At 43.4% G+C, this 26046-nt stretch overlaps 1 protein-coding gene across 1 annotated transcript; it reads left to right on the top strand.

Moving 5' to 3' along the window:
- On the top strand, window positions 1-24786 carry si:dkey-156n14.3 (zinc finger protein ZXDC). The gene is made up of 9 exons (XM_060919486.1): window positions 1-1947; window positions 3178-3330; window positions 3430-3508; window positions 7334-7464; window positions 11117-11287; window positions 20822-21654; window positions 22554-22814; window positions 22899-23000; window positions 24016-24786. Exons 1-9 carry the CDS (start codon window positions 120-122, stop codon window positions 24100-24102), a joined length of 3645 nt encoding a protein of 1214 aa, XP_060775469.1. The 5' UTR covers window positions 1-119; the 3' UTR covers window positions 24103-24786.
- The last annotated feature ends 1260 nt before the right edge of the window (window positions 24787-26046 follow it).

Consider the following 26046-nt stretch of genomic DNA (forward strand, 5'->3'; position numbering starts at 1 on the left):
GTAATTGCAGTATGATTCTTTTAGTCCGTTCCACACTCGATACGATCCAGTTCCGGGTTCTGTATAGCTCGCCATAAAACGCGGAGTGGCTCAGTGGGATGGAGTAGGGCGGGCCTTTAATGCGCCGCTGCTACAGGGATACCAAGATGGAAATGCAGGGGCTTTCTAATGCCCAAAACACTCACTACCAACATGGCGTCCCGCCTAAGACTGGTATGTCGTGTTTGGGAACAGCAACGGGGAGTGTTTCTAGACAAGCTTCACACCAGAACAGCTTCGGGTCGCAAAGCAACGAGAACCACCACCGGCCCTCGTCTGCTCCGCGTCGTTTGCTGGCACAAAATGGCAGCGGTGCTCGAGTACAACAGAAACGGGGCGAAAGCAACAACAGTCCGCTGTCAGAAGACCTTCAGGTGGCTCATATTGAGCTCTGTAACCTGAACGTGATGAAGGAGAAGGAGTACGGGGATTTAGAGCTGCCGCCTGACTTCGTGAGAGCCGAGCTGAAATACGGAGAAGAGAACGAGGAGGACGGAGTGCTGCAAATGGCGCTGCCGCTTTTCGACGCAGAGGAAGACGGGTACAGTGCGGAGTGCGAGCCACGACAACAGCACCGGGACACAGGGATGCGACACGCGTGTTCATCTACAAGCGACGGCACGACCGAGTCTTCAGACGCCAAAAAACCCAAAGAGTTGTATGTTGTTTTCAACAAAGTGCAGGAAGATGGCGACAAGAGAGCAGAGGCGCAGCACAGCCCGGGTTTCCCTGAGTCACAGGACCGCAGGTTGACCATCAAACCCAGATCATCTTCCACATGCATTACTGACAGCTTGACAACCAGTTCAAAGTTAGTCAATGAAACTGGTGGGAAGCAGGAAGCTGAGAAACGCACTGTGGTGCTGAGGCAGGATGGTGTGAGAAGAGCTGTTGAGAAGCCTAGCAGTGTGCTGACCTCCTGTAGTGTTTTAGTATCAGTGGAGCAGGATTCTGGCCAGCTAACCCAGTGTGAAACTAAACACGATACCACCGAAATGCAAGCAGATACCACCACCAGCACTTCAGCTTTCACAGCGGACTGTGTGAACGTAGCAGGCAGCAGTAACGGAGACCCTGATGGACCACCTGAGACTTTCTCTGGTACCATCATGATCAACAACCAGAGCATCATCGTGACTATCGAGAACGGGGTTCTAACTTTAGCGGCCCCGCCAGAAGGATACACGTACAAGGAGGACGCAGTGGTAAGTCTGAAGGAGCACTTGGGTGTGAAGGAGCATGAAGACATTGTCCTGCTGAACTATGAGGGTAGCACGAAGTCTCTGGGGAAGATGGCCGAGGATGAAGGCGGCACCATGAGCGACTCTGAGGAACTGACGCTGACCGACGACTGTTCGCTGTCAGAGCTAGGCGCTCTGGACGACTGTCAATCCGTTAAACGGGAAGAAGGAACTCTGTGTGACTCCGATTCCACAGCGGCTCAGACCCCAAGAGGTCCGACTGAAGATCTGCAGCCCACAAGCCTCGTCTCTCCGGCCAGCTTGGCTAAGAAAGGCGTCGCGGTGTCGTACCGCTGCCCACAGCCTGGCTGCGCGTGCACATTCGACAGCCGCCAGAAGCTCAAGATGCACTTGGTGTTTCACGCTGAAGACCAGCGGCCCTTCAAGTGCACACTGGAAGGTTGTGGATGGTCCTTCACAACCTCTTACAAGCTGAAGCGGCACCTCCAATCGCACGACAAGGTGCGACCTTTCGAGTGCGAGTATGAAAACTGCGGCCGCCGCTTCACCACCATTTATAACCTGAAGGCGCATGCGCGAGCGCACGAGCAGGAGGACGCGTTTGCATGCGAGCTGTGCGGAGAAAGGTTCCGCAGCGCCACGCGCCTCACCAACCATCAGAGGACGCACTTTGAGCCCGAGCGGCCGCACAAGTGCGAGTTCCCAGGTGAGGGAGAGAACCGCACTGTGTCGCCTTTTACATCCTGGCCGTTAAGTACACAGCTGGACAAAATAGTGAATCTTCAGAACCACCTTTTATTTGTAACGGATACGTAAACATTGTAGTGAAATTCTTTTCTTCGTATATCCCAGCTTGTTAGGAAGCTGGGATCAGAGCACAGGGTCAGCTGTGATACACAGTGGTAGCTTGGAGGTGCTGGGGCTTGAACCCCTCACCTTCTGATCAGTAACCCAGAGCCTTAACTGTTGCCCCATTCCACTGTACCGTTCCAGTTTTAGTATTTGTGCTACCATAGGAAACGTGTGCAGTTTATAAGACATACATGTACACTGCACCATGACATCAGTACAAGTCAGTATGGTGTCGTCCACTTGCACACCTCATTTCATTATCTCTAGCTGCTTTATCCTGTCCTACAGGGTCGCAGGCAAGCTGGAGCCTATCCCAGCTGACTACGGGCGAAAGGCGGGGTACACCCTGGACAAGTCGCCAGGTCATCACAGGGCTGACACATAGACACAGACAACCATTCACACTCACATTCACACCTACGGTCAATTTAGAGTGACCAGTTAACCTAACCTGCATGTCTTTGGACTGTGGGGGAAACCGGAGCACCCGGAGGAAACCCACGGGGAGAACATGCAAACTCCGCACAGAAAGGCCCTCGCCGGCCACGGGGCTCGAACCCGGACCTTCTTGCTGTGAGGCGACAGCGCTAACCACTACACCACCGCACCGCCCCCACTTGCGCACACATATTTTCTTCAAACTTTTCACTGAAAGAATTCTACTATCCTTTATAGAACAGAGGAGATGCAACATTAACACCAACAATGGACGGGGGGAGAGAGAGAGAGAAAAAAAAAAAGTTTAGCAGCATTAGTGTTCCAGCTCGTGCTGGGAAACGAACAAAAAAAAGTGAAATGACTTCTTAAATTGAGTAATATTTATTAGCTGCCAATTAATTTAATTAAACAGCATTTGATATTGTATTGCGTGTACAAGTAGTTCATTTAACCACAATAGGCCATGTGTATATTTGTCACTGTGACCTACCAGGGATGGATACTGGTCAGATTGACTTGAAATGATCAAACTGAGAATGATTGACTTTCTGAGTGGGTAAAAATAGTCCTGTTATTGTGCAGGGATTATATTGATTGTCTCTCTGCACGTTTTCTAAGTGTGTGTTTTGTTTGTTCTGTACCCCAGGATGTGAGAAGGCCTTCATCACCTTCAGTGCCCTGTTCTCCCACAACAGGACCCACTTCAGAGAGACAAGCCAGTTCACCTGTACATACCCAGGCTGTGACAAGCGCTATGATAAGGCCTGCCGCCTTAAAATCCATCTCCGTAGTCACACAGGTACACGTTCGTGGATACATGCGCAGCAAACGAGTGAATCCTGTAGAACAGCAGACTGATTTGTCTCCCTTTCTATGTTCCTGTTTCACCATTTTCCAGGGGAGAGGCCATTTGTCTGTGACTCAGAATCTTGTGGCTGGACCTTCACTAGCATGTCAAAGCTGTTGCGCCACAAAAGGTAAGAATCCAATAGCCCCCAAGCATAATTACATCACTTGTTTAGTGCAGTGCATTATGGGGGATAGCCGGGGTCAGTAGTTGAGCGATATGTCAGATTAATTTTATGTGAGAGCGACATAAGGAGTCATTTTGCTGTGCTCTGTCATGGAAGACAATGAAATTGGTGACTTAAAAAGTTGGATAATATGTCGAGGGTTTACAGTAGGAAAATTGGAATCCAAATCGAGCTTGGTGAGAAGGTAAGAGTCTAGACTGAGTCTACCAGACTGTACAACATCAAATCTGAGTGTCTTATTTCTGAGGACGTATATTGTGCCAGCTAAACTTTATCGAGAAAACAAATCCATCTCAATATTGGGAATTGGCGCGGAGCAGTGCTCTCGTGGGGGATTCATGGGTCAATAACGGTCCAAGTGATATTAAAAAATGTTCTGTTTCTGGTCCACCGGCTGGGTGAGTGCCGTTTGTGTGGTTGAAATTTTTTTTTTTTTAAACGCCGGTTTTTCAACATTTTTTTTCGGGTTCGTAAATCTAAAATCAAACTTGACATTTGCACATTCCCAGGGCTTTCCACTAAGGCTCATACTAGCCAGCCATGACAAATAAGTAGCCAGCCAGGGGGGGAGTAAACACAAAATAAACTCCTGTGCACGCAGTTCCCAGGATTAAATGTATTTTCCACAGACCATTTATTTATTCACTTTACTCAAATACAAAGTAAAATGGCAGTAAATCATCTTTCTTTTCTTGTGTATTGCATCATGAGGCGTTCCTGGCTTGTAAATCTCTTATTTTTGGTGCATGACACATTCACACAGCTGAGCATGCTATGAATTAACAACGACAACGGTCTGTAGTGGTGGCTACACAATTACACACTCAGCAAACATTTCTCCATTTGTGTATGAAAATACACTCCAACCACTCAGTTTGGCTTCATTTACAACCAACGGTGTCTTTTGATGCCAGCACGTAAGTGAACGAGAGAAGACTGGTTTACCGGAGACAAAATAAGTGTTATCTCTGCTTCTGTCCCCTCCGACACACTACTGCCTCCACCGAGTGTGCGCGCACTCTGAACTGAATCAGCTCTGCGCATGCGCCGTGCGGCACAAAAAAATGGCAGCCACCATGAAGGAAGGAGATCCGGACTTTTCAAACATTTGCTTAAGTGTGAAATCGCAAAATGGTATTCTAGCGAACAACAAAATGGTAAAGATTCAGAAAAACAAATCATTCAGTGATCATTTTAATAGTGTAATTTCATCCGAACTAGGCCTAACGATCAATTTAGAACCACAAAAAGTCTGTGTGTCGGACGTTTTAAGTACCTTTTGTAAAAGTTTTGCAAATGTTGCAGTCAGCATTTAAAATGCTAACTTAGTTTTTGTACAAGTTTCAGTTGATTAAACTGTCATTTTATTAAATGTGTCTGCTTTTGTAATAAAGTACTGAAAGAAAAAGCAAACACAGCATTGCGATTTCTTATCTATCCATATATAAAAAAAAAAATCCCTCCCTCCCGACTGAATTTTTTTTGCTCACCTGGTGGACAGGAAACGGATTTTTTTTTTTTAAGGAAGGCCTTAGTTAAATAAAACTTGATATCAGGAAACATTTACCCAAAAAAAACCTTTGGAAACCCACTGATCTGCCATGTCATGTTCAGTATAAATGCATTTTCTTCAATAAATGCTACTAGTGAAGGTACACTGAACATTATACATACCTGCAAGAGAAACCTTTTGAGAGTTTTATCAGTCCGACAGAGTTTTATTCAGCTGCCGAGTGCTTCGGTACATTGGGGGCAAAGGCCGAAGAATGCTTCTTTGTTTTACAGGCTTTGGAATATCGCTAGTTTCAGAGGATGAACAGTCTTGTTATAATCTTCTATAACCAAAGGCCATTCTGCAGACGATGGGAATATTACTGGGTCACCGTTTAAGTACGTTTTTTTCCCACCAGAGAAATGTAAACTACAAACACTTGTCCGTTTCAATTCCGTTCAAATGTTTTTGTTGTGGATTAAACTTGTCCATTTCTTTATTCTCAACTGGTAGCTGATAAAAGCTCAAATGAGGTATTCTCTTTGTTGTGGAGACACAGTAAGGCACACAGCAGTTCACTTTAGGCATGGTTAAAACTGGTTAGACAGAACAATGGAGTGTTTAATAAAGGTGAAAATAAACAGTATGGCGGAGCTGACACTGGGTATCACCCATAATGCATTGCGGTGAACAGGAAATGGCATAGTTATGGGTTAAGGTGATTTAAACAGGGTTCCCGCGAGGTCTTAAAAAGTCTTAAAAGCATTGAATTCGAGAATTTGGAAATAATACCTTGAAAAGCCTTGAAAAAGCATTGAATTTTAATGTGTAGGTCTTAAATTTGTGCACCGATGATAATTTGTATTTTAGCATTGTTCATTACTTAAATACCCCAGCAGGCGTTATTTTTTCATCATTGTTTTAGTAAATGAGGCACGAGTGGCCAAGTAGCCAATAGTGGTGGAACTGGAGTTGTGGGCGGAACAATTACGCGCGCACACCGACTGAGGTAGCTGCTAATAGTTTACAGCTGGCGATTAATGGAAATTCGGAAGGTCAGGGAGGTGGAAGCAGGCTAAACGATAACTCGACGGTGTAAAAATGGGCAAATGTAAGTTTAACCAGTTATGGCTACATCATAGTTCATTTCGAGAATGGGTTAAACCAGTGGATGGTGACATATTCGCAGCTTTTTGTTCAGTTTGCAAAAGGACGTTTAAATTGGGCACAATGGGCGTTAAGGCGCTGGATTCTTACGCGCAGTCTTCAAAACACATGGCTCTTCTCAATGATAAACGGCAAACGCCGTCTGTTTCATCTGTGTTTCGGCCAGCTGTTGACGTTAGCCAGCTGGTACCTAGCCAACTACCTAGCACGGCTAAGGATGGCCAGTCTGTTGCCGCTACAGTAGTCCCTAGTACTAGAGTTGATTTGCGGACAACACTCGGTTCAACACCTACGATGAAGGCTGAGGTGTTGTGGACGCTACACACAGTAGCCCAACACCAGTCCTACAATGGCAACGAAGGTTCTCACCTAAAATGTTTTTTTTAACTTGAAGTACGTGTTGCCCAAAAATGGTTGTCATTTAGCAAGTGGTTTTTTTTTTTTTATGATGCTTTAGGCAGGAATGGATGTAAAGGCATAGCTCTTGTGGTAAGTCACTGTTGTTAATAACTGTTGTTAATAATTTTAATAAATCTGTTAATGGTAAACTTAAATGTGTTTTTCATTCACAGAATTTGGAAGTGAAGCCTATGCAATGTATTATCAGTGACTCAGAATATCCAGAATCTTTTAACGTCAAAGACAACTTAGAGACAGAAATTAATTCAGCAAGGTGTCACACAAAGTTATCACACAAAAGGACATCCTCCATTGACCCCGAAAATAAATAACAGTCTCTTAATTAAGCATCGTCTGCTGAACATTACATGATTTTGTATTGTGGTGGTGTTCGGTGAGTACTCTGTACATCATCCTTTGCGCATTTTCACATTTTTCTAAGAAACGAGTACACACAACTTGAGATGTTTGTTTCCGGTGAATTATGGTGAACTGCGATAAAGGTCTTAAATTTGTGGATTATTGGTCTTAAAAAGCCTTGAAAAAGCCTTGAATTTGACTTGAAGAAACTTGTAGGAACCCTGTTAAAGGTACAGGAATGAAAGTACAATGCTGATCAGTATGTTTTTTTTTTTTTTTTTTTTTTTTTTAAGGATTGCATGAAACAACTTTCTTTAACTGTGTGTGTGTGTTCCATTTCTCCCTTCCAGGAAGCATGATGATGATCGGCGGTTCACCTGTCCAGAAGAAGGCTGTGGGAAGTCCTTTACCCGTGCAGAGCACCTGAAAGGCCACAGTATCACCCACCTGGGCACTAAGCCTTTTGAGTGCCCAGTAGAAGGTTGGTCTCTTGCACATATTTGCCAGTGGCATTACATACAGGTTTTGCTATCCTTGATCCCCCCAGTATAGCATGGCAGAATTGCTCTTAAGTACCTGTCTCCTAAATCAGGGATATGCGAATATAAATCTTAGAGGCCCACTTATCCAATTTCCACAAAAATGAAGCTCTATAGAGGACAAATTATCTAAACCAATTCCATGCTTCCCATAAAGTACAAGATAGGGCTCATTATGTCATTATCTCTAGCTGCTTTATCCTGTTCTACAGGGTCGCAGGCAAGCTGGAGCCTATCCCAGCTGACTACGGGCGAAACAAGATAGGGCTGATGTATAAAAAAATTTTGACTTCTCTGCCATTTCATCTTTTGTTTTCCATCAAGTATCATGGCACTCGTACATTTATTTCAGCATCAGACAAAGTTGTCTTGTTTGCCCAAGACCCATGCCACTCTGTGAAGCCTTTTGTTGCTCACTGATGCTGTGCCATATCTTTATTCTCTTTGTATTCTTGTATGATCATTTTTTGGTTCTTACCTTCATGTCCTGTTTGGCAGTTTTGTTCGAAATTTGCATGCTTGGCTTCATATTGGCGTCTGCATTTATCACTCTTCACAATGGCCATGGTTTCATTGGATTATGCACCTCAGCTTTGTGATTCTCGCAGGGAAAATGAATGCATGTTTTTACCCAACTCTTTAAAATGAGTGGTTTTCAATATCGACTTTTCCTTTCTTTTGTCTCGGCAATTTCAAACATGAGATTCTACTTTTTTAAATATTAGTCTTCTATTGCTGATTAGCTAACCACTTTTTTTTTTTTTTTTAAACTGTAAAACGAACAGCATATCTCAGTTATGCTTGTTGCCATAGAAACAAGAAGACTAGGCTTTGTGATTGTGAGCTCTATTAATTTCCTCCAAAGTTACACACAGATTGCAACGTGAAATTCCCCCCCCCCCCCCCCCCCCCCCCCCCACACACACACACACACACACACACACACACACTCTTAGGTTTTCCTACTCGGACTGTAATAAAATGCATTTAGGTGCAAACCCTGACCAGTTTTTACCTATTGACTGTCATGAAGTTGATTTCACCTTTACAATTTACATACAGTGCCTTGCAAAAGTATTCATACCCCTTGAACCTTTTCACATTTTTCCACCTTACAACCATGAAGTTAAGTTTGAGATTTTATGTGATAGACCAACACAGAGTAGCACATAATTGTGAAGTGAAACAAAAATGATAAATGGGCTTCAAAATTTTAAACAAATAAAAATCTGAAAAATGTGGTGTGCATTAGTATTCAGCCCCCCTGTGTCAATACTTTGTAGAGCCACCTTTTGCTGCAATTACAGCTGCAAGTCTTTTGTGGTATGTCTCTACCAGCTTTGCACATCTAGACACTGAAATTTTTGCCCATTCTTCTTTGCAAAATAGCTCAAGCTCAGCCAGATTGGATGGAGAGCGTCTGTGAACAGCAATTTTCAAGTCTTGCCACAGATGCTCAGTGGGATTTAGGTCTGGACTTTGACTGGGCCATTCTAACACATGAATGTTCTTTGATCTAAACCATTCCATTGTAGCTCCGGCTGTATGTTTAGGGTCATTGTCTTGCTGGAAGGTGAATCTCCTTCCCAGTCTCAAGCCTTCTGCAGCCTCCAGCAGGTTTTCTTCCAGGATTGCCCTGTATTTAGCTCCATCCATCTTCCCATCAACCCTGACCAGCTTCCCTGTCCCTGCTGAAGAAAAGCATCCCCATAGCATGATGCTGCCACCACCATGTTTCACAGTGGGGATGGTGTGTGCAGGGTGATGAGCAGTGTTAGTTTTCCACCACACATAGCACTTTGCATTTAGGCCAAAAAGTTCAACTTTGGTCTCATCTGACCAAAGCACCTTCTTCCACATGTTTGCTGTGTCCCCTACATGGCTTCTTATGCCTGTCTTTCAACAATGGCTTTCTTCTCGCCACTCTTCCAAAAAGGCCAGATTTGTGGAGTGTACGACTTATAGTTGTCCTGTGCACAGATTCTCCCACCTGAGCTGTGGATTTCTGCAGCTCCTCCAGAGTGATCATGGGCCTCTTGGCTGCTTCTCTGACCAGTGCTCTCCTTGCTCGCTCTGTCAGTTTAGGTGGACGGCCATGTCTTGGTAGGTTTGCAGTTGTACCACACTTTTTCCATTTTTGAATGATGGATTGAACAGTGCTTCTTGAGATGTTCAGAGCTTGGGATATTTTTTATAACCTAACCCTGCTTTAAACTTCTCCAGAACTTTATTCCTGACCTGTCTGGTGAGTTCTTTGGTCTTCATGATGCTCTTTGTTCTTCAGTGTTCTCTAACAAACCACTGAGGCCTTCACAGAACAAGTGTATTTATGCTGAGAGTAAATTACACACAGTAGGACTCTATTAACTAATTAGATGACTTCTGAAGGCAATTGATTGCACTGGATTGTATTTAGAGGTATCAGAGTTAGGGATGTTAACCGATGACCGTTTGACCGGTGGTTGACCGAATCAACGTCAACCGGTTAATTTTTTTTTTTTTTTGTCGGTGAAAAAAAAAATCCATCATTTTGAAGCTGCCGATTTTGGAGCGGAGAACCTGGAATTCTGTATTGTAAATGCTTGGGCCATGTCATGTGGTGTAAGGATGACAGCTGACAAATCAGAAACACCCATTCAGTCATGTCCCGCCCCAGTTAAAGACAGCTGACAAATCAGAAACACCCATTCAGTCATGTCCCGCCCCAGTTGAACAGAGCTGCCACTCGGCGAAAGAAGAAAGTGTAGACACAGGCTTTTTAGCTTACAAATTACTATTGTTTTTTTTTTTTTTTTTAAATTATTAATTTTTTTTTTTTAAATTTATTAGAAGGCACATGGAGTTTAGTCCTGCCTTGGCCAGTGCATTCTGAAAGTCTGTTTCGGTCTGTAGCCAACAATGCATGTTATTGCAGATCATATCTCTCCACACAAACTAAAGGCGCAGATGCTGACTTTTTCACGGCTTTTTCATGGACTGTAACGGCATTTGCTTATGTAGTAATTTTAATACAGAATTTACTCTGATGAAATTATTCAGACACTCCAATGCCCCCCCCCCCCCCCCAAAAAAAAAAATCGGATCTGCACGAGCCGTGAAAAAGGCGCGCCGTTTGCATCCCTGTTTAAACTCCTAGGTTAACCGGCTAATGAGGCTCTGTGGTCGGTCAAGATTTTTTTTTTTTTTTTTTTTAAGTTTTCGCTATCCCTAATCAGAGTACAGGGCGCTGAATACTAATGCACACCACATTTTTTTCAGATTTTTTTTTTTTTTTTTTAACTTTGAAGACCATTTATCATTTTCGTTTCACTTCACAATTGTGTGCTACTCTGTTGGGCTATCACATAAAATCTCAATAAATTTAAGTGTGTGGTTGTAAGATGGAAAAATGTGAAAGTTCAAGGGGTATGAATACTTTTTGCAAGGCACTGTATGCTTATTTCTGACAGGAGTTTAAGTCTGTGCACTCATTTGGTGTGCTGACACATGCTTTACCGTTTGTGTGACAGAGACATAATATTGAGACATGAAGCAAATGTGTTATAAAATTGTGGTCATTCATTAACTTGTGTGTATTTGTTATCCTGTGTGCAGGGTGTAATGCTAAGTTCTCAGCACGGAGTAGCCTATACATCCACTCTAAGAAACACCGTCAGGATGGGGTGTCTCTAAGGAGCAGATGTCCTGTGGCAGGATGCACCAAGCATTTCTCATCCCGCAGTAGCCTCAAGAGCCATATGCTTAAACACCACAACCTCAGCCCAGGTACATGCACGCACAAAAACCAAAGGCTTAAGACTGTTAATGTTCAGACCTTCAAGCTTGACCTGTGCAGTCTCCAAGAAGCTCATACAGTAGCCAAGCTGCGTCAGTAGGAAATAAGTATGATGTACTGATGATATCCATGGATTAAAGTTTTCCGTCACTACGATGGATTTCCATCAACTGGGAGCGCTAAAGGTCAATAATGAGAGTGATGCAGATCCGAGGGAAAAAAAGGGGGGGGTAGGCCCATAGGTCTGACACCGATGTGATTTTAGAACTTCAAGCTGCTGTGATTGCCTGTTGTTGAACCCTTTCTTGTGCTATGTTTGAGTATATGTAAAAGAATAATTTGTTGCGCTAGATAGGCATAAATAAATACAGCCTACGCTACTGTCTAGTCCCGGGGAGGCTGGGCGTAGGCAGCGAGCCGCGGTGCTCGGCTTGAGTTTCGTTTCTATCGGTGGCTCCAGCCCGACTTGGCACGCTCGTAACTCGGCCAGGGGAGGTCCCAGCCTCCCCAAACTTGGCAGCCAGTGACCTCTGCCCTCTCCCCAACGAACCAGCACTGCCAGGGCAGGCTAGCCCCGCGCCTCGGGACGCGATTCACCCCGAGGCGAGCCGCGGCGCTCCGCATCAGTTTCCTTTTAACAGCGGCTCCACTGATGAAACAATTTGGCTGTCCTACTACTAGGCAACTACTTGCCTCCTACTAATACTAGGCCTATTGTTGTTGTTGTTGTTGTTGTAATAGTAGTAATAATAATAATAATAATAATAAAAATAATATTTGCCTATTGAAAGGCGATCAGGTGAAAAATCTAAACAGCCCTGTTGAAGCCGCAGCAAGACCTATGCTATTAAGCCTTTTGTAGGTTAAACAGGCTTCGGCAGACAATGTTCTGGAAAGGCTGTGTTTTTCTTTGGTTTGATTAGCCTACGATTTAATCTTTAAACATTATGGTTTCAGCAGTTCGCTTAAACACTGGAGGCTGCAGAGTTGGGCTGCAAGATTTCCCGACACTTGTTTAAGATGCCAAACTTCATAGTAAGGAGAAAATAATTCCACAGTATTTATTGCCTCGTCAGTCTCAAAAATTAATAGTGAAGGACCAACGCGAATTAAATGACATCTCATAGGCCTATATTTTCTCATCTCATTATCTGTAGCCGCTTTATCCTGTTCTACAGGGTCGCAGGCAAGCTGGAGCCTATCCCAGCTGACTACGGGCGAAAGGCGGGGTACACCCTGGACAAGTCGCCAGGTCATCACAGGGCTGACACATAGACACAGACAACCATTCACACTCACACCTACGGTCAATTTAGAGTCACCAGTTAACCTAACCTGCATGTCTTTGGACTGTGGGGGAAACCGGAGCACCCGGAGAAAACCCACGCGGACACGGGGAGAACATGCAAACTCCACACAGAAAGGCCTTCGCCGGCCACGGGGCTCGAACCCGGACCTTCTTTCTGCGAGGCGACAGCGCTAACCACTACACCACCGTGCCGCCCGGCCTATATTTTACATTTTCAAAAAAGTCCGGATTTGGAAGTCGGTCAGTGGAGTGTAATGAAGTGTCTCATTCACTAAGCACAAAAGGTCGGAAAACAGTGGAGAAAACAGCTATTGCTTAAATAGGCTACTAATGTTTTGCATTAGTAATTTAATGTATGTGACAAATTCATTGATTTAAATAGATAAAGAAGCGAATACTCCAAAGCTCAAAATTCACGAAAGTGGCTCCGGTGTTGCAAGTGCACAAGAACAGTTATTTGAAAGTTAACCTGATGAATTTGTGCGTGCACGTGCAATTTCATGAAGAACCGGGACAATTGGCATTCGGTGAAAGATTCACACGTATGACTCATTATATTCGTGCTCGCCCTCTCGCCCACTGTTGCTTCGTTTTCCCGATTTACACGAGTGTCATAAGATGGAGTTTTCAGAAATCTCCACTCTGCCCAGAGTTTGCAAAAGTAGCTGTTTTCAGTGACTGAAACCTCCGTATAGGTGTGAATGAGAGGTGCAACCGAATAAATAAATATGCGTCTCTTTTATCTGGCTACATGTAGGCTATCACTGCGCAAAGCCTCTAATGTTGAAATGGTAGTAATATTTGTTAAAATAATAGTAGGCTAATTTCCACATTAATTGGTAAAATGGCACAAGGGATGTGATGGGGGGATGGCCGGTTTATAAGGGGGATGATTTGAGATTTTTATTTCAGAAGGGGGATGCCTCCCCCCACATCCCCCCTCAACTCGAGTACTGCGTATAAGGCCACCTGACATAGGCCCTTCGATTTCCATCACTAGAGCGCGTCAAATTACTTTCGGTTTTGCCAGCATGGACGCGCTTCTTTTAAATGAAGGCACAGATGTGTCAGACATCGACAAAACGGTAAAGAATAAGTGGAGATGGGCTTGGTGAAATGAAATGGGCGATAATGGCAAGCTCCTGCTGCTGTGCCAAGGAAAAAGAAACAAAAACAGGCATCAGGTGTTGCCAAACTAGATGCCTTTGGCTTCACTGTGAAGAAGCAGAAAAAGTGAACTTTACTTTTCTTGTTTCCTGGCTTTATTTCAACAGATTTTCTTATTTTTCTTTCTGTTCCACTCTTTTGAAAGCATGGTTCAAGTTCGACTGCACTTGCACTTTTCTCTTAACCACTGCTGTGCATTACTAAAGTATTGTTGAAATAAATTTGCACTTTGCGCTGAAAACTTGATGTTTCATCATGAATAGCCAGTAATGACAATGGTCAAGTCTTGCCTTAGCTTTAGTCATTGTTAAAATTATGTAAATGTACTATAAGTATGGTCGAGGGGATAATGGACAACATGGCGTTTAAAATTTGACACATCGCTGACGTGGTAGGGGCCAACGACATGGAGCTTTTTTTTTCAGTCAGATTTTTTTTTTTTTTTGCTTTAATCCATGTATTATCTTAACAGGATGATTTTGCTTTTTTTTTTTACTGCTTTTTGTAATATGATCTTGCAAGGAAAAATCTCCTTTAGTGGGCTATGCATGCAGGTATTTTTGACACGTAATGCCTCACTGTGAATACTGAGTGCTGTGAAATTTGAGCAAAATATTAATTTCATAACGGGAGGCACGGTGGTGTAGTGGTTAGCGCTGTCGCCTCACAGCAAGAAGGTTCTGGGTTCGAGCCCTGTGGCTGGCGAGGGCCTTTCTGTGTGGAGTTTGTATGTTCTCCCCGTGTCCGCGTGGGTTTCCTCCGGGTGCTCCGGTTTCCCCCACAGTCCAAAGACATGCAGGTTAGGTTAACTGGTGACTCTAAATTGACCGTAGGTGTGAATGTGAGTGTGAATGGTTGTCTGTGTCTATGTGTCAGCCCTGTGATGACCTGGCGACTTGTCCAGGGTGTACCCCGCCTTTCGCCTGTAGTCAGCTGGGATAGGCTCCAGCTTGCCTGCAACCCTGTAGAAGGATAAAGCGGATAGAGATGATATGAGATTAATTTCATAACGTGGCAACACTTTGAATGCTTTTCCCACTCCTTGTGCTGATTAAACTCTATTGACAGCTTGTGTAACCTGTTTACATAAGCTAAAACATTGCAAAGTGGCAAATCGGTAATTTCTAGATCTGTCATCCTCATATAGGAGAGCCATGATTTCTTATAGTAATATTTTTTTTCACATCTGCCTCATTAGATATGCAAGACATGAAGTAGTGGTCAGATAAGCTCACTGTTCACAAAGCGTTATTGTTGGGGTGCCTTGCTAGTCGTTAAAATGCCCTACACTTGTGGTGTTCTGGGCTGCTTGAATCAAACCAACCGTGAAACTAACGCTACGTTCACACTGCAAGGCTTAATGCTCAATTCCGATTTTTTTGTGAAATCCGATTTTTTTTTTGTGAGGTCGTTCACATTAACAAATATATGCGACTTGTATGTGATCCTCAGTATGAACGAAAAGCGACCTAAAAGTGTTCCGCATGCGCATTGCAGGATACGACGACGTCACACGCAGTGAGCATGGCCAGTGTTTACGGAAGTAAAACCGCCCGGTTGCGGTATGACCCATCCAGTCTAGCTTGAATAGCTGTATCCCCCCAAATAGAAATCAGCTCCCTAACCTCTGCGTCCTTCCATTGAGAAGATTCAGAACCTTCACAGCCCGAAGCGTCCCTCGCATTGATGTCATGTGCGCCATGTTGTTGTAACTTTTTTTGAGAGACCCGCCGCCTACTTCAGCGCAGAATAGTGACGTTCGTGGCTTGTTGATGACGTGTAAGTCGGATGAATGCGACCTGGCGGTTCAGACTGAAGTCGCATATGAAAAGAGCGGATAGGAATCGGAATTAGGACCACATATCCAAACGGCCTGGGTCGGATTTGAAAAAATCGGATCTGTGTCGTTCATATTGTCAATAAAAGATCGGATACAGGTCACATATGGGCGAAAAGATCGGATTTGAGTCACTTCAGCCTGCAGTGTGAACGTAGCCTAAGTTTCTTCTGGGTTCCCTGTGAAGTGGTGAAAGAGCAAAGGATTTTACCAAAAGATGAGAAATGTGGCTCTTGAACCTTTCTCTGTGATGGAAGGGAGCCGAGTTGAAGAACGCTCGAGTTTGCAGTGATCACTTTGTGAAAGGTTTATAAATTCCTCTGATTTTATTTCATTTGGATTCGCAAGTCACTTTTCTCGCCATTTTCCATTATTTCGTGATGTTTTGAAGTTCTGGAGACTCTTAAGTCCTCAGATGTGTTTTTGTTTACTGTTTGATCATGGTCGCCATTGTATATGCATTGGTTTACAAGATACATAATACCCAGGTCTTTAAAGGTGTTTCTGTGGATGTTTGTTTTACCTGGAGAGAAGAGCAGGGACGATTGAGAAACAAGCAGCTGTGGTTTGTTTACACCTGATGCTAAAACTTGTAGCATCCTAGCAACCAGTTCAAAGACGCATACAAAAAGCCCAGAAATGCTACTTACTCGGGCAAAAATGATACAGGATTTATTTTGTAGTGTCCTGACCCCCGGATCTTTAACCTAGCCACATATAAAAAGTTGTACGCCTCTGTGCTCTTCCAGGTTTTCATCTGTTTGTCTGTTTAGAATGATGTTTGCAGCACCAGGTAGTTTGAGATGTCTGGGAACTCAACAGCTACAGTGGGGCAAAAAAGTATTTAGTCAGGTCACCAATTGTGCAAGTTCTCCCACTTAAAAAGATGAGAGGCCTGTAATTTTCATCATAGGTATACCTTAACTATGAGAGACAAAATGAGGGGGGAAAAAATCCAGAAAATCACATTGTCTGTCGGATTTTTAAAGAATTTATTTGCAAATTATGGTGGAAAATAAGTATTTGGTCAATAACAAAAGTTCATCTCAATACTTTTGTTATATACCCTTTATTGGCAATGACAGAGGTCAAACGTTTTCTGTAAGTCTTCACAAGGTTTTCACACACTGTTACTGGTATTTTGGCCCATTCCTCCATGCAGATCCCCTCTAGAGCAGTGATGTTTTGGGGCTGTCGCTGGGCAACACGGACTTTCAACTCCCTCCAAAGATTTTCTATGGGGTTGAGGTCTGGAGACTGGCTAGGCCACTCCAGGACCTTGAAATGCTTCTTACGAAGCCACTCCTTCGTTGCCCGGGTGGTGTGTTTGGGATCATTGTCATGCTGAAAGACCCAGCCACGTTTCATCTTCAGTGCCCTTGCTGATGGAAGGAGGTTTTCACTCAAAATCTCACGATACATGGCCCCATTCATTCTTTCCTTTGCACGGATCAGTCGTCCTGGTCCCTTTGCAGAAAAACAGCCCCAAAGCATGATGTTTCCACCCCCATGCTTCACAGTAGGTATGGTGTTCTTTGGATGCAACTCAGCATTCTTTCTCCTCCAAACACAAGTGGAGGTTTTACCAAAAAGTTCTATTTTGGTTTCATCTGACCATATGACATTCTCCCAATCCTCTTCTGGATCATCCAAATGCGCTCTAGCAAACTTCAGACGGGCCTGGACATGTACTGGCTTAAGCAGGGGGACACGTCTGGCACTGCAGGATTTGAGTCCCTGGCGGCGTAGTGTGTTCCTGATGGTAGCCTTTGTTACTTTGGTCCCAGTTCTCTGCAGGTCATTCACTAGGTCCCCCTGTGTGGTTCTGGGATTTTTGCTCACCATTCTTGTGATCATTTTGACCCCACGGGGTGAGAGCTTGCGTGGAGCCCCAGATCGAGGGAGATTATCAGTGGTCTTGTATGTCTTCCATTTTCTAATAATTGCTCCCACAGTTGATTTCTTCACACCAAGCTGCTTACCTATTGCAGATTCAGTCTTCCCAGCCTGGTGCAGGTCTACAATTTTGTTTCTGGTGTCCTTTGACAGCTCTTTGGTCTTGGCCATAGTGGAGTTTGGAGTGTGACTGTTTGAGGTTGTGGACAGCTGTCTTTTATACTGATAACGAGTTCAAACAGGTGCCATTAATCCAGGTAACGAGTGGAGGACAGAGGAGCCTCTTAAAGAAGTTGTTACAGGTCTGTGAGAGCCAGAAATCTTGCTTGTTTGTAGGTGACCAAATACTTATTTTACCGAGGAATTTACCAATTAATTCATTAAAAATCCTACAGTGTGATTTCCTGGATTCTTTCCCCCCATTCTGTCTCTCATAGTTGAAGTGTACCTATGATGATAAATTACAGGCCTCTCTCATCTTTTTAAGTGGGAGAAATTGCACAATTGGTGGCTGACTAAATACTTTTTTGCCCCACTGTAGATAATGTTCCAACTTGTAGGAAAAATCCTTCTTTGTTAGCGTGTAAGGATCTAATCCTATTGAGTGGTTTCTATATCCACTTCTTTTGAGTGTACTTCTTGGTTTTAATAACCTTGCTTGTTTGCTGTACACAAACATGGCAAGTTCTTGTGTTTAATTGACCAGACTCCCCTTTTGGATCATTAATCCCTTTTGACTGAGAATGTCCTGCATGCGTGATTTTATGTTGGGTTCTGGCACATCCATACAGTTTTAAATACAGTACCTACAATTTAGTTTTTTATTGCATTTAATTAATTTCTGGTCTCCCATCTGTGTAACAGGGAGTAATGTCGTATCCCATTAATACACTTTACAATAGATTATTAGATTCTAATAGAATAGATGAGCCAAAATAATTGGCGATCTTTCTTTATTAATGGGTCCTGACTTGTTACAGATATGAATAGGTGGGCCTTAAAGTTGAAAAGGTTGAGAACCCCTGACTTGGACTATATTGTGGCTGAGAGGCCTGTCTAATTTCAGCTTGTATGGATACCCTAGAAACAACACTCTGCATTTGTGGTAAAATGAAAAGGGGGAGCAAAATTTTGGCTAAAATATTATTCGAGGCAATACTTGTTTGTCACAGATCTTTGATTAAAATATCTTTGATCAGTCATGTGCCCAGGAATATATAAATGTAGACAATGGAGCATGTAATGGGTAAATGTAGAACCTAACTACTTGTAGCATCCAACTGCAATAGTTCTAGCAAATGCAGATAAACAGGAAATAATTAAGTGGTATTTTGTCAGTTGCATTCCTGCAACTGAAGTGAGTTAGAAAGAGAGCTGGAAAGCCTTAAGGCCAATTTATGCTGACAACCCAGTCCTCGCAGATGGTGTCTGCGTAGCCCCCCCACCTTCGCAGATGCTCTGTGCGCACCTCCCAAAAATTGTGACCACTGCAGAAGCCTCGCAGACAAGAGGGCTCTGATTGGTCCACTCTACATCCGCTGTACACGCACTTCCGCTTCCCTACTTTCCCGGTTTGGTTTGTTTTCACAGCTGCCATTTTTAAAAACACGAGCGAAGATGGAGCAGCACGAAGAGTGGTTGATCGAGGAAGTGAGGAAGTACGGACATCTATACGACTCCAGTTCTAGTCATTATAAGTAAGCGGAGGATAAACACTCCACTAACCACACCCACCAACTTCTCCTAGCGATTTCGCGACTTCGCGCCCCTTTGCGTTGTGGCGGTGAATAACATCGCGCACGCCTATTACTCCCCACTCAACGATAAATTACAACTGTCTGCGAAAAGCTATCTGCGAAAGCCTTGTCGCAAGAGCATGCAGAGGCCCTTAGGGTGGGGGAGATCTGAGAGCGGTAGTCAGCAAACCTTGACTACCTCAGTCTTAAAGATAATGAGAGGCAGTCTAACTGTTAACAAATTTTTGCTTTGTTTTGTACAACCCCAATTCCCAAAAAAAATTTCACTGTGTAGATTGTAAATAACAGAATACAATGATTTGCCAATCCTTTTTCAACCTATATTCAATTGAATACAGTACGAAGACAAATATTTAATGTTGAAACTGAAACTTGTCTCATCTCATTATCTCTAGCCGCTTTATCCTGTTCTACAGGGTCGCAGGCAAGCTGGAGCCTATCCCAGCTGACTACGGGCGAAAGGCGGGGTACACCCTGGACAAGTCGCCAGGTCATCACAGGGCTGACACATAGACACAGACAACCATTCACACTCTCATTCACACCTACGGTCAATTTAGAGTCACCAGTTAACCTAACCTGCATGTCTTTGGACTGTGGGGGAAACCGGAGCACCCGGAGGAAACCCACGCGGATACGGGGAGAACATGCAAACTCCATACAGAAAGGCCCTCGCCGGCCACGGGGCTCGAACCCAGACCTTCTTGCTGTGAGGTGACAGCGCTAACCACTACACCACCGTGCCGCCACTGAAACTTGTTTTTTGTAAATATACTCATTCTGAATTTGATGCCTGCAACACATTCCAAAAATGTTGGGACAGGGGTATGTTTATCACTATCTTACAACACCCTTTTCTTTTAACAACACTCAGTAAGCGTTTGGGAACTGAGGACACTGAAGTTTTGAAAGTGAAATTCTTTCCCATTTTTGCTTGATGTACTATAGTTGCTCAGCAGTCCAGGGTCTCTGTTGTTGCATTTTGTGCTTCATGATGTGTTTCTCATTTTCAATGGGAGGCACACAGGCCAGTTTAGCCCCTGCACTCTCTTATTACGAAGCCACACTGTTGTAACATGCAGAATGTGGCTTGGCATTGTTTTGTTGGAATAAGCTGGGACATGTTTGGGGGGGAGGTCATCTGGTTGGTTTGTTTGTTTGCTTGCTTGCTTGCATTCAACAACTTTCCCAGTCTTTTGTTGCCCCTGCCTCAACTCTTTTGGAATGAGTTGTGGGCATCAAATTCAGAATGGGTGTATATTTACTAAAAACAAAAAACTCTGTTTAAACCGATGAACTTTTTTTAAAATATCCTTTTTGTATTGCATTCAATTGAATATAGATTGAACAATATTTTGAAATCGTTTTTTTTGTAAATTTACATTTTACAGTGTCCCCAAATTTTTTGGATTCAGGGTTGTACAAGAGGCTCGTAGGATTTTCTCATAGGACTTTTGGAATTCAGAAGTGTCCGTATAACTATTCCTTGGCATATGTCATATAAATGTTGACCTCACTCTTGTTCCTTTCTTTTTTTTTTTTTTTTTTCCCCTTCCAGATGTATTGAGTCAATTGGAAAACACAGCCACTCTGACGCCCAGCTGTGAGCTCACCAGTGCTGCTCAGAGTGCCACCACTCCTGGCTCTGTGGGAACGGAACTCAGCAGCTTGGATCTCTCCTCTCTTTTCTCCAATGTTCCCTCAGGAGCCTCTACTGTACCTACAGGTCATACGCCTCAGTCAGGCCCAGCTTCCTTCACCATGGACATGGCTTTAGCAAGCAGCGGGATTCTTACCATAGACCCAGCCTCAGTGGGCTCAGCTTTGGGAGGAGCCAAACCCGTGGACCCTCTGATCTTGGCTGCGGGTGGTGATATGGGGGTGCATGTCCTGGATGCAGGTGGAGGAGGTGGGGTCTTGCAGCAAGCTGCACTGCAGTTGGACGATGTACAGACAGTAAACCCTGAGGCACTCGGAGCGTTAACAGCCTTGGCTATTCAGAGCACCTCATCTGCTGAGCAGCTCCAAGGCCTGAGCTCCTCTAGTGCTTTAACAGCAGAATCACCTTCTTCCTCTCTGACCCCATCCCTTACACCCTCCCTTTCTTCTTCTCTCACGTCGCCACTGTCGTCATCTCTTGCTCCATCTCTTGCTTCCTCTCTTGTTCCGTCTCTGGCATCTTCCACGGTACCAGAGCTGCTGTCTCCCCAGGTAAAGGCTGATATGGGGGGCAGTGAAGCAGCTGTGGGGCCTTTACTAAGTGGCGTGGAGGTCCTCAGCCAGCCGGAGAACAGCAAGGCTCTGAGTCAGTTTGTTTTCCCTAGCCACAGCACATCCTTCAGCGGGCAGAAAGAGACAGAGCTGCCCTCAGTCGCTCCTTGTGCTTTTATTGTGAGTATGGAGGATGCAAGTTTGTTTGACCTGGTTTACACTTCTGCATCTGCAAACACCTGAAGTTGTTCAATGTGTTCACTAGGGGAGCATGTTAATGTGCGTCTTTGCACCACAACTGAGCATGAATCCCTTTTCTCAAGTGCAGGTGTTTCAGTGCAGATGTGTAAACCAGCATCTTAACCACTCGTGCATGATTTTGTGGAAAACATTTGTTTTAAAGGGCTACCGCCTATCTCTCCCCCCCCCCCCCCCCCCCCCCCCCCCAAGCTGGACTCCCAATAGTCAAATTTCAACATTGTGCTAATAAGCCTTCTTTTTGGTGCCTGATCAGGTTTCACTCAAGAGGGCAAGTTGAAAGAAAAAAAAAAGTTGCAGCATGGCTTTGTTTGTAAATATAAGGAGCTTTTAAGATATTAAATATGTAGTGTCAGTTTGGGGACACATTCAGACAATTACTGGGCATATCTGATGCACTATATGGCCAAAAGTTTGTGGACACTTAACCCATATATGAGCCTTTCCTAAACTGTTGCTGCAAAGTTGCAACTCCACCCCTGTACTGAAATGGACAAAACCCCACAGCCATGCTCCAAAAGGGGAAGCCTTCCCAGAAGACTGCAGGTTCTTATAAACGCAAAGGGGGAAATCTGGAATGGGATGTTCAAAAAGCAGTATTGTAATGGTCAGGTGTCCACAGAATTTTGGCCATGTAGTCTATATGACCACAACAGTTTTTGCTAGTAGCAGCTGGTTTGACTATTGATTACAACCTGTACACTGGTACAGGTTGCAATTCTTAATTTATACATTTTATCAATATGGATCTTGTGAGAAATGGAAGCTATAATAATGCATCTTTTTTTTTTTTTTTCCCCCCCCCTCCTCCCTTCCTGAAGGAGAGCAGTGGTTCTGCCCGCACAGACTACAGAGCCATCCAACTGGCAAAGCGAAAGAAGCAGAAAGGCCCTGCTGCAAGTCCATCTACTGCAGGGGCAACCCAGCGGAAGACAAAAGGGGCGAAGAGTTCCAGTGCTGCAGGGACATTGGCTTCAGGCAGCGCTCGATTTGGAGAAGGAACTGCATCAACAACCACAGCAGGACTCACTATCCGAGACCCAGTCACTGGTGTACAGTATGTACAGATTCAGCTACTGCAGGTGAGTCGAGGTGGGAGCATTTTCATTAGTCTCACTTTGCTTTTGAGTCACCATGTGTTATTACAGTTTGAATGTGTATTTCAGGATGACCCAACCACAGATGGAGATTTGGCTTTCCAGCTCAGTTCGCAGACCTCCAGTTCTCATTCCCAGCTAACAGTCGATCTGCCTGTCAACATCTTGCAGGTTCAGCTTCATAACTCTCTCTTTGATTTCTAAATATGTAAGATTGAAGGTGTGCATTGGGATTGAGGTTCTGTATAATAATTAAAATTGGAGAGGGCAGTCATTAAGGGTGTTTTCACACTTGGTCCCTTTCAGCCATCTAACCGAACTCAGATCGATGACTCAGCATTTTTTGCGCATATGTGAACACTCCAACCGTACCCAGACCCCTTTAAAGTGAACTGAACTGAGACCACCTCAGGAGGTGATCTCAGTACGGTTCGCTAAAAATCAACGGTACGGTTCGCCTAATCTGCGCATTGTGAACAAAAAGCGCACCGGGTTCACTTCGCCTTTTTCACTGTAGTTTTAACCTTCTTCGTTTGCCGTAGTTGGTCACGTGACTGTAGCAGGGAAACTCAACTTCCTTTTGGAACTTGCCACAGCCGCTTTACAGTTCTCTGAACTTGCTGACTGATGAGTCGGCCACAATAATATAACTATATTATAAATAAATAAATAAATTAATTTTCCTTAATCCGCACTATTTTGATCAAAGAATACAGCAGGGCAAGCATGGCAGCAGACATTTTGATTCAAGAGAAAATTACCCAGAATTCCGTGCACTGGGGGTCTGAGGGCTCTAGAGGACCTGGTGTGAACAGAAAGAGGACTGAGGCCCCATCAAAGCTTAACTGGACCAGAAAGAGAACCCAGTCCTCTTTGTAATAAATTCACAGTGTGAACACAAAAAGAACTGAGTTCTTTTTCTGTTGGTCCACTTTTTGGTCCACTTAAAGAGGACAGAAGAGTCTGGTTCCTTTAAAGGGGACCAGGTGTGAAAACACCCTAAAGCAATTTATGGAAGAAATGTTCTATTTAGGATGATTGAGTGCTTGGTGCTTAGGGTGGGATTGGGCGTTTTTTTTTTTTTTTTTTAAGTTTTCATCATTATGCCCTGTCATGGACTTTAATTAGTTAAATAATAGTAGTTTCTATAGAAGAAATAATGAAATGTATATGTGTCCTCTATCAGGAGCCTTCTGCTATGCCTGAAGATGATAATGGATCTGATAACTCTCAGTTCACTGGCAGTACCATTAACCTACAGGACCTGGAATAAAAGACTCACCTGAGATACAAGAGCTCCTTGTAGACCTACTGACAGTTTTTCTTTTTCTTCACAATCTTCATAAAAGGCATCTATTTTCGTTGTCTGTTGTCCGCGTATTTGTGTCTACTAGGTGTTTCCTACAAGTCATTTCTGAATTTAGTAGTGCAGCCGTTTGAAGTTAAAATGGCTTATTTAAACAGCCCAATTCCACACTTGCAGAATGAAATGTATTTGACCAAAAGTAAAGGTTTTTCATTTGCTTCATGTATTAGTTAAGTTTCCTTTGTAGAGAACATGAGCTATTATTGCTAATAGAGTACTTATGAGCCAACTCTGTGTCATTAAAATGTTAATGAACAGCAAAGAGTTGTCACATACTGTTTAATATATACTATTTCAAGAAAGCATACACTTTTTTTTTTTTTTTTTTTAAGTTGGGGAACATCAGCTCATGTGACAGCTGCTTGATAAATATGCTATATTTTAAGTCTGTTAAAGCAGGATTATGTAATTGGATTGTGAATCAGCACAATGAGGTATAATAGATGTAAGATTTATTTATGCAGCAATATGCATTGAAATAACTGTCCATGTCTTGAGTTTCGCTTCAAGTCCTGATAATTTTTGCAATCATGAAAGAATTCCTCCACACTTTTTTTTTTTTCTTTGTATAGTTTTGTATAAAACAAAGATGTACTACTTTTGTTTTGTGTGTATGAGAATGACATACAACATTAAAAGTTGCTCTACTTTTAATAAAACCTGATTTATATGAAAGTTATTTGTGAGTGAGTGTATCGTCATGAGTCATTAGAAAACAGTAGTTTAGAAGAATCTTTTATATGTGGGGGATTTTAAGCCTTTGTTACATGTATGTTTGAGCACAGTGAAATTCTTTCTCTGCATTTAACCCATCTGGGGATATGAGCACATGCCCAGAGTAGTGGCCAGCTGTGCTGCAGCAGCTGGGGGGAGTTTTGGGGGTTAGGTGCCTTGCTCAAGGGCACTTAAGCCATGAATATAGAGGGAGGGGGTAAATGGTCCAGGAAATCAAACTGGCAACCATGTCATAGCTTCCCCCAAATAAATGAATGTTTTATGTACTGTCATAATAAATTAAATCACTTATGTCTACATTATCGTTCTGATAAGCTCTTAATAATCAGTAAAGAAATCTTTCTTGTTGCTGATTTTGTATTACTATTACCCCAGCCCTAATTAATGCATTATGATGTAATGGGCTTTCTGCATTTTTTTTTTTCCACATAAACTAACACTCAATGGCTGTGTAATGTAATATATGCACTTTACTACATCTTTTAGATTGCTGGGAGCTCAAAGATTTGTAAGGGCTGTTTCACAATTGGTGTACTTTTCAGGTCCACAATAGTCTAAAAATCAAACCTTAGATTTTTGTGTTTCTCTGCTGCCAAAAATGACTTTTTGAGATGAACATGCCAGACTTTCAGAGCTACAGGTCATATATTGTGCGTGTTATTTGTGGTGAGAAGACGGCATATAGTGCATTTCTAAAACTGACCCGCTTTCTTATAGTCCACAAGAGTAAGGTATACAAAGTGAAAAACCGTTGAAGTGCATGTGATTTTAAGTACGAATTTTCAAGTACTGTGCAGCAGTGTTTGTACATGGTAGTAACTGTAATAACTGAAGTGGTAATGATCTTTGTGGACCAGCAGGAATGGCTGAAGTGCCCTTGAGCAAGGCACCTAACCCCTAACTGCTCCCCAGGCTGCTCTGGGCATGTTGTATGTCGCTCTGGATAAAAGCGTCTGCTAAATGCCTGTCATGTAATATTCTGTAATGTTTTCGGGAGAGGACACTTTTTGATGGACTCACATTTCAACCAGATGTGAAGCTCTGCTGCAAATGTGTCTTGCATTGTTTCAAGTCCTGGTTATTTTTTTGTTTGTTTGTTTTACTCTGCGACAACAG

Source organism: Neoarius graeffei, chromosome 4 (assembly GCF_027579695.1).
Source record: "Neoarius graeffei isolate fNeoGra1 chromosome 4, fNeoGra1.pri, whole genome shotgun sequence".
Taxonomy (NCBI): domain Eukaryota; kingdom Metazoa; phylum Chordata; class Actinopteri; order Siluriformes; family Ariidae; genus Neoarius; species Neoarius graeffei.

Bases quoted from the DNA above. Each gene is read 5' to 3' on its own strand.
- si:dkey-156n14.3 (XM_060919486.1), top strand. From the start codon at position 120: ATGCGCCGCTGCTACAGGGATACCAAGATGGAAATGCAGGGGCTTTCT. The intron at 1,948-3,177 runs GTGAGGGAGAGA...TCTGTACCCCAG, and splicing joins GCACAAGTGCGAGTTCCCAG to GATGTGAGAAGGCCTTCATC. The intron at 21,655-22,553 runs GTGAGTATGGAG...CCCTTCCTGAAG, and splicing joins TCGCTCCTTGTGCTTTTATT to GAGAGCAGTGGTTCTGCCCG.